The sequence below is a fragment of the Cetorhinus maximus genome, chromosome 29 (assembly GCF_964194155.1).
Source record: "Cetorhinus maximus chromosome 29, sCetMax3.hap1.1, whole genome shotgun sequence".
NCBI classification, from domain to species: domain Eukaryota; kingdom Metazoa; phylum Chordata; class Chondrichthyes; order Lamniformes; family Cetorhinidae; genus Cetorhinus; species Cetorhinus maximus.
The window spans coordinates 16,518,771-16,536,560 of NC_135907.1; the positions used below are offsets into that span (position 1 = coordinate 16,518,771).

Sequence of the window (17,790 nt, forward strand, 5' to 3'; positions counted from 1 at the left end):
GGTCAATGTGGTGTTGGCCAGAGAGGTGTTAAGATCTAGAGATGGAGATACCTGTACCCTTTAATCTATATATATATATAGTTACAAGTGGTTAATAAAGGCCTGCTGTGAACATACAGAAGACTACGAAGATGTCTTTATCAGACACGTCCTGTAACCCACACTATCCCAACTTGTAGGACACTGGCTGGTGTATGAATCCACTGGGCAATGAGCATCCTTTCCCAGTCTCTAGAGCTGGCTGTTCTTTATTCCTCTGAATTGTTACTCAGTCAGAGACTTCAGTTGTAGCTGTGGCAGTGTCTGTGGTGAGAGAAACAGAGTTAACATTTCAAGTGCAATATGACTCTTCTTCGGAACTAGGCGAAGAACTATTTGAAGTGTAGACACTGTTGAAATTTGCCTTTAAGCGATAGCAGCATGGATCACTGGAAAGGAAGTGTTTGCCAAGATACAAATTATGTGTTCGCCAAGATAGTTGGTAACTACCTGTTATTGGCCAGGGTCTTTTTCAATCTCATATGGGCAGCATTGCATGTATTATGCCAGGATGCATCTAGATTGCCGATGATGTTGCTATTGTGGAAAGAGCAAAGCGAGAATATGACTATAATCTGCACTTATTGATGCAAGTGGCATGTAATTGGTGTTCAACAGTCTGAAATGTGCCTTTAAGGGATAGCAACATGTCATCATTGGAAGGGAAGTACATACGAACTAGAAGCAGGAGTAGGCTACACGGCCTCTTGAGCCTGCTCCGTCATTCAATTGGATCATGTTCGATCTGATTGTAACCTCAATTCCACATTCCCACCTACCCCCGATAACCTTTCACCCCCTTGTTTACCAAAAATCTACCTAGCTCTGCCTTAACAATATTCACAGACTCTGCTTCCACCGTGTTTTGAGGAAGAGAGTTCCAAAGACTCACAGCCCTCTGAGAAAAAAGTTCTCCTCATCTCTGTCTTAAATGGGCGACCATTTATTTTTAAACAGTGACCCCTAGTTCTCGATTCGCGAAACGACCTCTCCACATCCACCCTGTCAAGATCCCTCAAGATCTTATGTGTTTCAATTAAGTCAGTTCTTACTCTTCTAAACTCCAGCAGACATAGGCCTAGCCTGTCCAACTTTTCCTCATAAGACAACCCACCCATTCCAGGTATTAGTCTAGTAAACCTTCCCTGAATTGCAATGCATTTACATCCTTCCTTAAATAAGGAGACCAATACTTTACAAAATACTCCAGATGTGGTTCCACCAATGCCCTATATAATTGAAGCATAACCTCCCTACTTTTGTATTCAATTCCCCTTGCAATAAACAATAATATTGTATTAGTTTTTCTAATTACTTGCTGTACCTACATACTCACCTTTTGTGATTCATGTACTACAACACCCAAATCCCTCTGCATCTCAGAGCTCTGCAATCTCTCAATCATTTAGATAATATGCTTCTTTTTTATTCTTCCTGCCAATTTCACATTTCCCCTCATTATGCTCCATTTGCCAGATCTTTGCCCACTCACTTAACCTATCTATGTCCCTCTGTAGCCCCCTTATCTCCTCTTCACAACTTCCTTTCCTACCTATCTTTTGTGTCATCTGCAAATTTAGCAACCATAACTTTGGTCCCTTTATCCAAGTCATTTATATAAATGGTAAAAAGTTGAGGCCCCAGCATTACATCCTGCTAACCAGGAAATGACCCATTTACACCGGTTAACTGTTAGCTAGCCAATCTTCTAACCACGCCAATACGTTACCCCCCTACACCATGAGCTCTTATTTTCCACAACAACCTTTGATGAGGCACCTTATCAAATACCCTCTGAAAATCTAGGTGCAGCGCATCCATTAATTCCCTTTATCCACAGTACATGTTACTTCTTCAAAGAACTCCAATAAATTGGTTAAACGTGATTTCCTTTTCACAAAACCATGTTGACTCTGGCTGATTACCTGAATTTTCCCAAGTGCCCTGCTACAATGTCCTTAATAATATCTTCTGATATTTTCCCTAAGACAGATGTTAAACCAACTGGCCTGTAGTTCCTGCGCTCTTCTCCTCCCCTTTTTGAACTAAGGGGTTACATTTGCTATTTTCCAATCTAATGGAACCTTCCCCACATCTGTGTCATGTGTGCCATGTGATCCAGTCTCAGTTTCACTTTGGCCTATGAGAAAAACACAAGGCACACATGATCCTTCTGCTGATACCTTCAAACTTAAATCCATGTGTACATATTCTTTTGAGCCTAGTCTTAATAAATGAGCCCAATGTCTTTACCGCATTCCTTATGAGTGATTGGTGCCATTGTATCATTATCAAAACACAACAGCCTCAGTTGCAATATAGAAAACAAAGCAGCTAAAATGCACACTTTAAGCTCCCACAAACAGCAATGCGACAATGAACAGATAATCTGCTTGTGAAGATGGATGTTATGGTGGTTTTCTGTAAAGAAGGCTGTGTGTGTGTGTGCGTGTGCATGTGTGTGTGTATATGCATGTGCGTGTGTGTGTGTGCGTGTGTGTGTGTGTGTATGCATAATTAAACTGGGGGAAGGTTAGTAAAGACAGCTTGTCTGTGGGAGTAGAGAGATGAAAGACAAAGGAAATAGATGCATGCATTTGTAACGAGAGGCTATGGTGAAGTTGAATGTATAAGTAAATTGGATTCTGAAATTTGCATTAGGTGATAAGTAAGGACTTGACTTTTCAGCTGTTAAACTTCAAAGGGAGCTTAGAAGTGATAAGGGACTTTTATAACTTTGTCACGACTCTCTGGGGATAGTGAGCTGTAATATCGAGCCCCACTGTTCTCTGAGCTGTGACAAATGTGAAAAGTTTGACCAAACCACCAGATTGCCCGAATTCTACCGAACTGTTTAATTTAGGTTAACAGAATACGAGCACCAGGTTTATAAACTTAATAAACAAATAACTGTTTAATGAACAAATTGTCATTAACCAGTGGCAAAAGAAAGAAATATGAACTGCTAATTTCTAACTCTATAACCTAAGCTCTACCCTTTCTTAAATCCCTATACACACTCATACAAGACACATAAGACGCACAAAATTGCACTAATTCCAGAGTACAGGATTCGATGGGTTGATTTTGATCAATGTCTTCCAAGTTCCTTTCAGTTCTTCTTGATGACACGAGGTGGTCTTCCAGCACTTGTAGTAATTAGCTCACTATTTGAGCACTTGCCTTTCAATGTCTCTAACAGTGATTTTCCCCTTTGCCTCTTGGCAGGGGTTTTCAGAGGGAGCGCAGGTTATAGAGACATGAGGAGAAAAAGCCAGTGAGCTATTATTGTGGAATTACTGGAATCTTCCACACACAGGAGAGAGAAGTTTTAGGTCTTGTTCCTTTCAGGCTAGGAGCTATTCTTCTGAACTGCTCTCACAAAAAAACCTGGTCACCTGGTCAGGAGACAATTAAAATGTTGTTACCAGGCAGCTGCCTTGGTCCAGAACTCCTTTCCATCACCATCCTGTCTTTCATGGCACACTCTGTTCCAGGACCGCAACATTGTATATATCTCTCATCCTGTTCCAGTGGACATGTCTTTCAAACTGCAGCCATTGTAATTTTAATCCACAGCCCAGCAGAAAATAAAAGGAAATGTTCTTTACAACAGCCCAACAGAAATAAAAAGATATGTCCTTTACATGGCTCGCCTGGGATTTATAGGTAAACAAGGGAACTTATTAAATTTTATTTTACCCAAAAGTGGAGGCAATAGGAAGACATGAAAGACTTTTATATTTTGGAAAAAGTGAGTTCAAAGAAATGCTTAGGAAAATGGAGTCAAAGATGAAAAGGGGAAAGGATATTTTAGGAAAGATGTTTAGATGAGTTTTGTTGGCTATGTAGGGGAGATGTCCTGAGACCAGCTCTGTGCTGAGGAATGTTGTGATTTTGAAGCAGCCATCCAGTTTCAAGCCAGAAAAGCCTTTGTTTCCAGGAAACAGTCTGTTTCTGAACTTCCTTTGGTTTTTCCACAGCAGACTGGAAGAGAGTGAGAAGTCGTATGGTATACTTTATTAAAGTAGTAGCAGTTTTTGCCTTGGGTAATATTACTGGATTTTTATGGTTCAAATCTATAAAGGAGTTACTTGTGTGTTCTGATCAAGTGGGTTTTTTGGGGAATGTTTTGTAAGACTGTTTAATTGTGTAATTTTAATCTTGTATGCTTAAAAATGTTTTCTGTGTAATTTTAATCTTGTACGCTTAAATTTTTTTCCTTCTTGTTAATGAATTTTTAAATTCTAAAAGTGTAGCTAGGATTCTATGCTTCTGGGATTTGTAGCTTTCCCCTCATTTTAAAATAACAAAAAAAATGTTACAATCAGTAAGACAAGTTTCCCTCTGGGATTTGGCTTCTTCAGTGAATAACATCGGCCGCAGTATTGGCACTGCTTTTGGTGGTTAAGGGATAAATGTTGGCTAGGACACTGAGGAGAGCTGCCCTGTTCTTCTTCCAAATGGTCCCCGAGGATCTTTCATGTCTGCCTGAGATGAATCACTGGATATTGGACACAGGGATCTCCACACCCAATGTGCTAACCTGTGCTTCACTCCAGCAAGGTTCTGTATTGGGAGCTTTGCTCTTGGTATTTGTAACATTGAACCAATTAGACAGTAGAGGACACTCCATCCCCAATTTTAGGTGGAAGGCTCTAAGGGGAGCATGTAATCGGCTCATTTTGTGACTTAAAACTAATGATTCATTGTGGGAGAAAGCTGTGTTTTTTTAATAGCCCTGAAGATATTTTCAATGCTTCTTATCTCTCTTCCTTTGCAGGAGAAGAATTTTCATCCAAAGTGCAGTACAGTCAATAGCCGACTTGCTGCTTATGAGGTGCTGGTTATGTTAGCAGATAGCTCTTTGAGTAATCTCCAGCTTGTCTCCAATGAGCTTCACTCAATTCATCAGCAGTTTGACCCTGCACTTACAAAGGAGTTTGAGGTAAGTGAAGTAATGGCTCTTAGTGATTTCTTTTTGCCTCATAATATTATGCATGATAAGTTAATAAACGTCTTCTAAGCATTGCTGTCTCTGGGTAACTCGACCAGGTGCTATGGTGAGAGCATTTAGTTCCCCCCGACTGCACCCTACCACCCCACCCGGGCTACAGACTCCCACTGCAGCATGCGACCCCACCTTCCCAACCTACCAGGCCTGAGTCAGAAGGTTGGGCGAAAAGGATTGCCTGGATTTCCAGGCAGGAAAGTAGGAGCGGTGTGGCAATTCGACTCTGCCACTCCACACAAATTCAGGCTTAATGTGTAATTATTCAAACTTCCAGTGAATACAGATAGGATGTATTGGATTGGTCACCTCAAGTAACAATTTTCCTCATTTTAAAAAAAAAGCTTTCATCATTAGATCTGCATTGTTGTACCTTTCTCCTTGAGTGAAAGCAGAAACTCATCAACATATGGTTAGCGCAAGCATGGAGCTGCCAATCTGCAGCACTGCATATTCCAACACTGAGCAAAAAATAACTGCCAAACGTTACTGCTGTAGCGTATCAACAATGACTTGTCTTTTCTTCTCCTCAGTGCAAGTCCTCCATCTTTTATCCCCGCTCTCATTTTACAATATGAGCAACTCGAGGCATCCACTCGTTCTTATTCTCCTTCCTTAGCTCGCTATTAAACATTTCTCAGTAATTAGATTCTTGAGTAAACATCCATTTTCTAAAGGAGCAGGAGACTATAGGAAGTGCAGGGACGAAGTAAAAAAGGAAATAAGGAAATCAAAGGGAGGGCATGAAAAAAGATTAGCAAGTAAAGTTAAAGATAACCCAAAGATGTTTTACCAATACATTAATGCTAAAAGGTTAGTTAAGGAAAAAGTGGGACCTATCAAAGATGAAGATGGAAACTTGTGTGTAGATGCAGAGGCTGTGGGAAGGGTTTTGAATGAATATTTTGTCTCCGTGTTTACAAAGGAAAGGGAGGATGTAGATATAGTAGTCCAGGAGGAACACTGCGAGATATTGGATGGAATAGTCATCAAGAGAGAGGAAGTACTCGAAGGGTTGAAATCCTTGAAAGGTGATAAGTCACCTGGGCCAGATGGATTGTTTCCAAGGCTGCTGAAGGAAGTCAGGGAGGAGATAGCAGATGCTCTGAGGATGATTTTCCATCTTCACTAGATACAGGGGAGGTACCGGAGGACTGGAGAAATGCAAACGTAGTTCCGTTGTTTAAAAAGGGATCAAAGGAAATGCCAAACAATTATAGGCCAGTTAGTCTTACATCGGTGGTGAGCAAATTAGTAGAATCAATCCTGAGAGATAGGATTAACTGTCACGTGGAAAGGCATGGACTAGTCAGGGATGGTCAGCATGGATTTGTTAAAGGAAGGTCTTGCCTCACAAATTTGATTGAATTCTTTGAGGAAGTGACAAGAAGGGTCGATGACGATAGTGCAGTGGATGTTGTGTACGTGGATTTTGGCAAGGCATTTAACAAGGTCCCACATGGCAGATTGGTCAGGAAAGTAAAAGCCCATGGGATTCAGGGTAATGTGGCAAACTGGATAAAAGGTTGGTTTTGTAACAGGAAACAAAGGGTAATGGTCGATGGATGCCCTTGCGAATGGAAACTTGTCTTAAGTGGTGTTCCACGGGGCTTGGTGTTGGGACCCTTGCTGTTTGTGTTATATATTAACGATTTGGAAATGATCGTGGGAGTCACGATTGGGAAATTTGCAAATGACACAAAGATTGGCCGAGTAGTGGATAGTGTAGAGGATAGCCATAATCTCCAAAACGATATAGATGGGTTGGTGGAGTGGGTGGTAAAGTGGCAGATGGATTTTAACATAGAGAAGTGTGAGGTCATACATTTAGGGAGGTCAAACAGTTACAGGGATTAAACAATAAATGGGAATATACTAAGAGGGGTAGATGAAGTGAGAGATCTTGGTGTACAAGTACACAGGTCCCTGAAGGCAGCAGTTCATGTAGACAAAGTTGTAAAGAAGGCATATGGAATGCTCTCCTTCATTGGCAGAGATATAGAGTATAAAAGTAAGGATATAATGTTGGAATTGTATAAAACACTAGTGGGGCCACAACTGGAGTATTGTGTGCAGTTCTGGTCACCACATTACAGGAAGGACGTAATAGCTCTGGAGAGAGTGCAGAGGAGATTTACAAGAATGTTGCCAGGGTTAGAAAAGTGTAGCTACGAGGAGAGATTGGATAGGTTGGGGTTATCTTCCTTAGAACAAAGAAGACTGAGAGGTGACTTGATTGAGGTGTACAAAATTATGAGGGGATTAGATAGAGTGAACAGGATAAAATTGTTTGCCTTGATGGAGAATTCTAGAACCAGGGGACATAGATTCAAGATAAGTGGCAAAAGGTGTAGGGAGGACATGAGGAAGAACTTTTTTACGCAGAGGGTATTGAGTGTCTGGAATTCACTGCCCAAGTTGGTGGTAGAGGCAGAAACTCTAAACTCTTTTAAAAAGTACCTGGATCTGCACCTCAAGTGCTGTCAGCTGCAGGGCTATGGGCCGGGTGGAGGAAGGTGGGATTAGAAAGGGCACCTGGGCATCCTCGGGCTGGCATGGACAAGATGGGCCGAATGGCCTCCTTCTGTGCTGTAACTTTTCTATGGTTCTATGGTTCTAAGTCTTAACAAATACCCAGGAATATTGAATAAAAGTAGAAAATGCTGGAAAAACTCAGCAGGTCTGGCAGCGTCTGTGGAGAGAGAAGCAGAGTTAATATTTCGAGTCCCACATGCTGCTAGACCTGTTGAGTTTTTCTGGCACTTTTTGTTTTTAATATCAGATCTCCAGCGTCCACAGTATTTTGTCTTTCACCCAGGAATATTGTAGTTTGCACAGAGTGAGTGGGATCCAAACTAGGGGCCCTAAATGTAAGGTAGTCACTAACAGATAATTATAAGGAATTCAGGATTCAGGGAGTGATTCCAGCGATAAAGAACTGTAGCTGTGAGGATAGATTGGAGAGATTGCTACTCTCTTCCTTGGAGAATAGAAGGCTGAGATGAGACTTGATAGAGGTATTCAAGATCCTGAGGGGTATGGACAGGGTAAATAGTGAGAAACTGTTCCCACTCAAGAGAACATCAAGAACCAGAGGGCACAGATTCAAAATAATGGGCACGAGGAGTAAATGTGATGTGAGGAAAAATCTTTTCATCCAGGGGATGGTTGGAGCCCAGAACAAACTTCCTGAAAGGGTGGTGGAGGCAGGTTCGATCGAGGGACTCTAAAGGGAATTGGATTTCTACCTGAAAAGAGAGAATATGCAGGGTTACCGAGATAAGGTAGGGGAGTGGGATTAGGTGGAATGCTCTCTCAAAGAGCCAGTGCAGACTCAATGGACCGAATGGCCTCCTTCTGCACTGTAAAGATACTGTAATACTGAGTGGTGAGTATAGAGTAAAGGGTTAATAGTTATATTAATGAGACAGTGACATTAATGACAATGTAAGCATGACATCAGGGTCAGCTGACCAAGAGCTCAAAGAGAGCAAGACACAGAACAGTCAGTGTCCATAGAACCATGTACTTACCATGAAGTCTTTGTAAGTAGTTTCAAGAAAAGCTAGATACCGACCACGCCAAGCCACTTATCATCACTTAAAATCTCATCGGAACAATGAGATGTGGAACTCACTACTCTGTGGAGTACTTGAGGCGAATGGCAGAGATGCAGTTAAGGGGAAGCTACATAAATACATGAGGGAGAAAGGAATGGAAGGATATGTTGATAGGAAAGCAAAGGCTTACATTTATATAGCGACTTTCACGACCTCAGGATGTGCCCAAGCACTTTACAGCCAAGGAAGTACCTTTTGAGATGTGAAACAAAAATAAAAATAGCTGGAAAAACCCAGCAGGTTTTGAAATGCGTTCGCTGTTGGAATGTGGGGAATGCGGCAACTAATTCGCGCAGAACACGATCCCCACCAACAGAAGTGATCTGTTTTTGTGATGTTGATTGAGAGATAACTATTGGCAGGGGACACCACGGAGAACCCCCCCCTGCTCATCTTCAAAACGGTCGCCTGAGAGGGCAGACGGGGCCTCGGTTTAACATCTCATCCTAAAGATGGCACGTCTGACAGTGAAGCACTACCTCAGTACTGCAAGGGTTCAAATATTTATCCAGTTCCCTTTTCAAGGCTGCTAATGAATTCTGTTTCCATCGCCCTATCAGGCAGATTGTAAATTACTGTTTGCATAAAGTAGTTATTGCTCATTCTGCTGCCAACCACCTTAAATTTCTAACATGTGGCTGTAAACCCTTCAGCCAGCTAGTTTCTTATCGGGTTTCTGCTCTGTTTGCTGATCAATCCTCGCAGTAATGCATATTTCCTTCTTGCAGTCAGACAGGTTGTAACGCAACTCAGGTGTGGCTTGTGCCGACTTCTCTCTCTCTCACACACACACACGTGACAACAAAAACCAACTGCTGCTACCCCTGCCAGTGAGCGACCAGAAAAGCTCTCTCCTCAAGAAAGCCCCAGACCGAGGGATCATCAGCCACTCGGCAGGCACTGTTCCAAGAACCTCCTCAAAAACCATGGACAGCACACTGGGGAAAGATCAGGTACAGTTCCTCAAAAACAAGAGTCTTTTGTAAACTGCGGAGTTTGTTTCAACGTGCCTGGGAGAAGATGTGACTGAGAGCCAGGCAGAGGAGTGCCTGTAATCAAAGCAGGCTATCCAAACCTTTATAAAAGACCTCTCCCTATTTTAACTTGCTTTTCTCTGAAGGAAGTTACTCTCTCTACAGGTTGTGCTGCTATTTTTCTTGTATTGTCAATTTAAAATGTAGAGGAGACTCAGCTGGACTTTAAACTACTCCAAGCACAACACCATTTACAAGCATCTCCTGACTTACAAACTCCATCTTGAGGGCTAATTGCTGTCATCCTGTATTTAACAGTTTGACTATTGGTAGAATATTGTTACAGTACTTCAGTGGCACTGTTGTGTTTTTTTGTTTATTGCAATCAAAAAACAAGGATTGGCATAACCATAATGTGGGATTTCTAATTGAAGATAGAACTATAAACAGACAATGGTAACTGGGAGACTATGTAGACACGTCTGACCTGTAGGACTACTTCTGTATTCTGTCTACATAGTCACGGGATTATACATCACATCTTGGCTCGTGGTGGGTAATGATGGACACCAGTTTAAGGTTGGCTCCCTTAAAGGTGTATGTACATCGCATCAGGACAGTCCCTCACTGGGAGGCTGCATTACCAATGGGGAGCCATGCGTTTGGTTGACAGGACCTGTCTTGCGATGTGTTATTTGTGAGGCATGACACCACCACTTCAGGCCCTGCAATTGCACCTTGTCCAGATGCCCGCTCTTTGTGTGTGGCCCAGCACGGCAAGTGTCAATGGACCATTCAGCCACAGAGGCCGTCCTTGCCCAATGTGCTCTCCGAGTGCGCTTCCCTTGCATCCAAAAAGCAGCCACCTGGTCCCGTCCCCGACCAATTGGGGTATAAAGCCGACCCGTGTAATTGCCGAAGGGTTCAAAATGGCATGCACTCGTTTCGTATGCCATATTGTTCAGGGTACATTCCTGAAACAGGCCCATTACTCAGGCTAACTGGGGCCTGCTTTAAGACCCTTTCTGATATTAGATGCAAACAACAGCCAGCCAGCTGTCTCTAAGTAGACTGCAGGAGGTTATCAGATTAAAGGAAGTCAATATTTTTTATTTACCTCGCGGCAGAGCCAGAAGCAGCAGGAGGGCACCTCCCAGTTCCACAATAAAACTGCGGGCTACACCCTCCCGCCCACCTCCCGGCTTGGACTCTATGGGCTGAATGGCCTTCTCCTCTGCTGTAAAGGTTCTATGACTTCCCCACTGCCGATCTCACTCCACCCCAGATTCATGGTAGAACAGTGGCCAACACCCCCAACTTCATCGCCTTCAGTGTGTCAGCCTTGCCTCAGAGGGTAGCAACTGTCTCTGAGGCACAAGGTTCTGGCCTGAAGCCCTGCTCCAGAGACTTGAGCACAAACTCCAAGCTGATGCTCCCAGTGCATCACCGAGGGAGTGCTGCACCGTCGGATGTGCTGCCTTTTAGACTGGACGTTAAACTGAGGCCCCGTGTGCCCTGTAAAAGGTACTGTGGCACTATTTCAAAAAAAGACCTAGTCAGTGCTCAAGACAAGAAGGCAACATTGAGGAGGACCCTCCTTAAAGGAATAGGGCGTTACCGTGGAAAACCCCTTTTAAACATGGTCTCTCATTCCTTTCAAACAGAGGGCCACGTTTAAGGAAGGAGCCTTAGGTTTTCATTTTGCTCACTGTGTCAACACTCCAAAAGGCAAGAACTAGCCTGAAATGCAAACATATAATGAATTGGACCCAGAACTCATTAAGGCAGTGTAACTGCAGTCCGAGGTTCATGTGTCACTAGACAAGTAGATTGAAAAAAAGCCACAGACTTGTGAGTAATTCCAATTGAGTAAAAGCTCCGCGGAGTACGATCCACAGCGAAGGACCCTTGGGGTGGCCAACACACTGCCATCCCCTAGATGTAGAAAAGGATAAGAGTGGCTATATAGGAGTTTCTATTGAGGAGCATGAGTGTGTCTGAAACATACTTTGGCAACTCTTTCCTCCTTCTTCAGGACTTCCATTGGATTGGTCCATGATTATGTTTGGCAAAGTATTGAAGTAGTTTCCCATTGCCTCCTGTATGGCTGACCAGGAAACTCTCCCACTCTTTGCCACCTGCCATCAGGGATATTGGTAGGATTTACAGGCTGGTATTCAACCTGTTTGGCCAGGCCTTCCATGACCATCAAGCCCTGAAGTGGGACCTGAACCTGGTGCTTCTGGCCCAGAGGTAGGGACACTACTCACTGAGCAGCGGAGCTCCCTGGCAACTCATTAATCAGAATAAACAAATGGAGCCCAGATGGTGTAATGGGTGAATCAGTTCTCTGGGGGCCCCAAAAAACATGAGGATATGGGAGCTAATCCTGTACAGCTGTAAATCATAGGACCAGGGGTGTCTGCAATGGGTCAGGCACTGGCCTTTCACTACTAAGACCTGGTTTTGAATTCAGTTGCACTTGTTGAGAGGGAAGTCTCCCACCGTCCATTAGAGTTTAAGGGCCCTGAATGCCGGACACCTTTTTAAAAATTCTTTTTAGGCGGCATGGGAGTCACTGGCTAGGCCAGCATTTTTATTGCCCATCCCTAATTGCCTTTGAGAAGGTGGTGGTGAGCCGCCTTCTTGAACCGCTGCGGTCCATGCGGTGTAGGTACACCCACAGTGCTGTTAGGGAGGGAGTTCCAGGATTTTGACTCAGTGACATTAAAGGAACGATGATATATTTCCAAGTCAGGATGGTGAGTGGCTTGGAGGAGAACTTGCACCTCTTGGAATACAAATACAAAAAGTCACTAAAACTTATGCCACAGGTTAGCAAGGCTGTTAAAAAAAACCAAACACTAGGCTTTAATTCTAGAAGAATAGAATCGAAAAGTAAGGGAATTATGCAAAACCTCTGTCAGACCTTGGTTAGGCCACAATTAGAGTACTGTGTGCAGTTCTGGTCGCCATATTATAAAAAAGATATAGAGGCACAGGAGAGGGTGCAGAGAAGATTCGCAAAGATGATCCCAGAAATGTGTGGGTTTACATATCAGGAAAGGATTGACAGGCTGGGTCTCTTTTCTCTTGAAAAAAGAAGGCTGAGGGGTGACCTAATCGAGGTCTTTAAAATGATGAAAGGTTTTGATAGAGTGGATACGGAGAGAATGTTTCCACTTGTGGGGGAGAGCAGAACTAGAGGCCGTCAATATAGGATAGTCAGCAAGAAATCTAATAGGGAATTGAGGAGAAACTTCTTTACCCAAAGAGTGGTGAGAATGTGGAACTGACTACCACAGGGAGTGGTGGAAGCAAATAATATAGATGTATTTAAGGGGAAACTAGGCAAGCATATGAGGGAGTAGGGAATAGAGAGTTCCGATGATAGATTTAAATGAGGAAAGATAGGAGGAGAGTTGAGTGGAGCATAACCACCAGCATGGACTGGTTGGACCAAATGGCCTGTTTCTGTGGCATGGATCCTTCACATAGTGAGCGTTGGGCCTCAGATCAGAACGGCCTGAACTGTACACAATTAGCACCAGGCTGGCTCAGAGTGGCGTTGCCAAGTCCAGTTGACCGTTTTCCACATGACCGCTTGCCTCTAAACCATCCCTCCCCCACTCTCCCACCGTTGGTCACCCAACACATCAACCCTCGCGACGCTCCACCTCCCCTCACCCATTGGAAAGAGAACAGATTCTCTTATTCTGATTGGATGATCCCTGACGTGTTGGTCAAAATACCATTTTTATAAATGACACAAAGCAAAAACAAAAATAAAAATACCTGGAAAAACTCAGCAGGTCTGACAGCATCTGCGGAGAGGAACACAGTTAACGTTTCGAGTCCGTATGACTCTTCAACAGAATAAATGACTTAGATGGAGGGACTGAAGATATGGCTGCTAAATTTGCTGATGACACAAAGGTGGGTAGGAAAGTAAGTTGTGAAGAGGACATAAGGAGGCTACATAGGGACATAGGTAGGTTAAATGAGTGGGCAAAGATCTGGCAAATGGAGTATAATGCGGACAAATGTGAATTTGTCCATTTTGGTAGGAAGAATAAAAAAGAAGCATATTATCTAAATGGTGAGAGATTGCAGAGCTCTGAGATTCAGAGGGATCTGGGTGTCCTAGTGCATGAATCACAAAAGGTTAGTATGCAGATGCAGCAATTAATTAGGAAAGCTAATAGAATGTTATCATTTATTGTGAGGGGAATTGAATACAAAAGTAGGGAGGTTATGCTTCCGTTGTACAGGACACTGGTGAGACCACATCTGGAGTTTTGGGAACAGTATTAGTCTCCTTATTTAAGAAAAGATGTAAATGCATTAGAAGCAGTTCAGAGATGGTTTACTAGACTAATACCAAGAATGGGTGGGTTGTCTTATAAGGACAAGTTGGACAGATTAGGCTTGTATCCACTGGAGTTTAGAAGAGTAAGAGGCGACTTGATTGAAACCTTTAAGATCTGACCTGAGGGGTCTTGACAGGGTGGATGTGGAGAGGATGTTTCCTCTTGTGGGAGAACCTAGAACTGTTTAAAAATAAGGAGTCGCTCACTTAAGACAGAGATGGGGAGAAATATTTTCTCTCAGAGGTCGTGAGTCTTTGGAACTCTCTTCCTCAAAAGGCGGTGGAAGCAGAGTCTTTGAATATTATTAAGGCAGAGCTGGATAGATTCTTGATTAACAAGGGGGTGAAAGGTTATCGGGGATAGGCAGGAATGTGGGGTTGAAGTTACAATCAGGTCAGCCATGATCGTATTGAATGGCAGAGCAGGCTCGAGGGGCCGAGTGGCCAACTCCTGCTCCTAATTTGTATGTTTGTATGTTTCCACAACCATGAATGAAAATGCTTAAAGAAAATGAATTGCCTCTCTGTCTTTTCTCCTGGAGTTTTGCTTGTAGCTGTGTCCTGGAGATTATTGCTGAATTCCCTGAGACTCCAGGACAGTGCTGGATGGTCAGCAACCATGGCTAATAGAAGCTGCAGAACGGGTGGGAAGTGATTCCAATATGACACTAGAGTGGTAGCTGCAAATTTCTGATAGTCCTCAAGGGGACTGTTACTCTGCATCAAATTGGACTTAATGTTAATGCCAACGCCGTGTAGCTGAAATAGAAAATATCTCTGCACTAACAACCCTCACCGTCACAAGCATAACATTTAAACACAAAAAGGAAGCAAAAACATGGGAGGGGGAGCCGGGACTGGGAAACATGCCATCCTAGTAGGCAGTGCCAATGGTCGAATCATTGCATATGATGCATAACCTTTTTTTATTCTTTCATGGGATGTGAGTATCAGTGGCAAGGCCAGCATTTGTCCTATCTCTAATTGCCCTTGAACTGAGTGGCTTGCCAAGGCCATTTCAAAGGGCAGTTAAGAGTCAACCACATTGCTGTGTAGCTGGAGTCACATGTACGGACGGCAGATTTCCTTCCATAAAGTACCTTAGTGAACTAGACGGGGTTTTATTAACAACAATCGATGATAGTTCTCATGGTCACCATTAATGGGGCTGGTTTTCAATTTCAGATTTTATTAATTGAATTTAAATTCCACTTGCTGCCGTGGTGGGATTTGAACTCGTGTTCCCAAAACATTAGCCTGGACCACTACCCCGCCATCTCCCCATCCATAACTTGAACTTCCCGCCACCTTGGGTCCTACATCAGGGCTCTCTGAGCACCCCGCCTTTGAACTCTTTACCAATTTTTTCAAGGTGGATTACTTGGTGACAGAGGAGAGGAAACCTTTACTGATTTTCATCCCTGCCAAGGAATGTTGATGCCAGGGGCCAGCGAACTCAACAAAGGCTGCGAATCAATCCCGGCATCTTCTACTCACCTACTGAGTAGTGCTTTTTCAGGGAATACCTTTACACAATGGGTTAAAGAGGAATGTAAAGTACATTACTGATTGATTAATAGAAGTACTCCTTGGTAGATAGCAGAACTTTCGAGGTGTATGCGGTAACTGGACAGGAATCCCATTTATTCAACAGGGTAAGGATTACTCTGTGTAACTGGACAGAGTTCCTGTTCATTCAGCAGGGTAAGGATTACTCTGTGTAACTGTAGAGTTCCTGTTTATTCAGCAGGGTAAGGATTACTCTGTGTAACTGGACAGAGTTCCTGTTTATTCAGCAGGGTAAGGATTACTCTGTGTAACTGGACAGAGCTCCTGTATACTCAGCAGGGTAAGGATTACTCTGTGTAACTGTACAGAGTTCCTGTATATTCAGCAGGTTAAGGATTACTCTGTGTAACTGTAGAGTTCCTGTTTATTCAGCAGGGTAAGGATTACTCTGTGTAACTGGACAGAGCTCCTGTATATTCAGCAGGGTAAGGATTACTCCGTGTCGCTGGACAGGGTTGCTTTTTGTACAGGGGGATAAGAGTTACTCACTGTATATTTGGACAGAGTTCCTGTCTAATCAGCTGGGTGAATAAGTCCAGGACGCCCCTGTGAGTTGTCAACATATGTTGCTCCTGGGTGGACCGAACTGCATGAGCTCAGCTCATCGCCTCCTGCAGTATAACAGTACAGAGTCCCTGTTTAATCAGTTATATTCGGATTGAGGCATTGGTGGCCGCAATCTGTGTTTTAATAGAGTCAGCCCCTCCCTGCTACAAATAAACCGTGACCTTTGATTAAGTTGGGCAACATTTTATACAGTTCAAAACGAATGGAACATATTTGCCCAATCCCCAGAAACATTGGGGTTGGGGGGTGGAATTTGCCCTGTAATTGCTTGCGTCTCTGTGCAAGTTTCTCAGCGCGGGTAAACTGGCATGTGTGCGGCATCGTGCCAAACCACAAGCGCCTCAAGAAGATAATGGCAGCTTGGAGAGCGTGGGGGGAGCGCTGCACTGAAAGGGGAGAGCCGGCATTTAGCAGCTTAAAGTTAGCAGTTAGCAAACCTTGCGCTGAAAACCCTTCACTGCTAATTTCGATTCATCAGGGGCCAGTGCTGCAGATCAAAAAAGCTGGTTCCCCCTCCCCCCCGCCTCGCAAGAGGATATATTTTTAGATGAATATACTTGTGAAAATAGTGAATTTTGGCCTAGATTTTATCACCGAAAATTCGAGAGTGCAGGATGAGGCCATTCGGCCCATCAGAGCTGTGTCTGCTCTCTGAGGGAACTCTGTGTTCAGCCCCATTTCCTCGCCCTTCCTGCTTATCCTTTCACATTTCTTTATCTTTTCTGAGTGCTCACGTTTTCCCTTTAGCCATGAGAATCTCTGCACAGTTCTGCTCTCCGTACGATGAACAGACTGGTCAAGGCTTAAAAACAATTTTCAAGAATAATATCAGAATTGAAAGGTCATAATTAGCAGAAAAGGACAAGAGAAGACTGGAACCCTTCTATAGAAAAGAGAAATCTGAGAGCGAAACCTGATTGAATGCTTTACAATTATAAAGGTATTCAACATAGAGAGTATGTGAGTCTAAAACTAGTGGTCATAAACATAAGATAGTCCCTCGTAAATGCAGTAGACAATTCAGAATAAACTTCTTTACCAAGAAGTGACTTTTTAAATTCATTCACGGGATGTGGGCGTCGCTGGCTAGGCCAGCATTTATTGCCCATCCCTAATTGCTCTTGAGAAGGTGGTGGTAAGCTGCCTTCCTGAACCGCTGCAGTCCATGCGGTGTAGGTACACCCACAGTGCTGTTAGGGAGGGAGTTCCAGGATCTTGACCCAGCGACAGGGAAGGAACGGCTGATATATTTCCAAGTCAGGATGGTGGGTGGCTTGGAGGGTAACTTCCAGGTGGTGGTGTTCCCATGTGTCTATTGCCCTTGTCCTTCTAGATGGTACTGATTGTGTGTTGCTGCCTAAGGAGCCTTGGTGAATTCCTGCAGTGCATCTTGTAGATGGTACACACTGCTGCTACTGTGCATCGGTTGTGGAGGGAGCGAATGTTTGTGGATGGGGTGCCAATCAAGCGGGGCTGCTTTGTCCTGGATGGTGTCGAGCTTCTTGAGTGTTGTTGGAGCTGCACTCATTCAGGCAAGTGGAGAATATTCCATCACACTCCTGCCTTGTGTCTTGTAGATGGTGGACAGATGGGGAGTGAGGAGGTGGAGTTACTCTAGACAGGATTCCTAGCCTCTGACCA

The 17,790-nt window shown here is 43.7% G+C and overlaps 2 protein-coding genes across 3 annotated transcripts in view; one reads left to right on the forward strand and one right to left on the reverse strand.

The window, feature by feature from the left end:
• Window positions 1-17,790, reverse strand: part of LOC144669307 (carnitine O-palmitoyltransferase 1, liver isoform-like) — a 534,090-nt gene that overhangs the window by 224,398 nt on the left and 291,902 nt on the right. The gene's annotated exons all lie outside the window — the stretch shown is intronic.
• trpm4a (transient receptor potential cation channel, subfamily M, member 4a) overlaps window positions 9,502-17,790 on the forward strand; it is an 84,148-nt gene continuing 75,859 nt past the window's right edge. The window contains exon 1 of one of the 2 annotated variants that reach the window (XM_078531655.1): window positions 9,502-9,623. In XM_078531655.1, the coding sequence (XP_078387781.1) occupies window positions 9,597-9,623 (27 nt within the window). In that variant the 5' untranslated portion in view covers window positions 9,502-9,596. The remainder of the gene's footprint in view (window positions 9,624-17,790) is intronic. The other variant, XM_078531656.1, reaches the window with a different exon arrangement.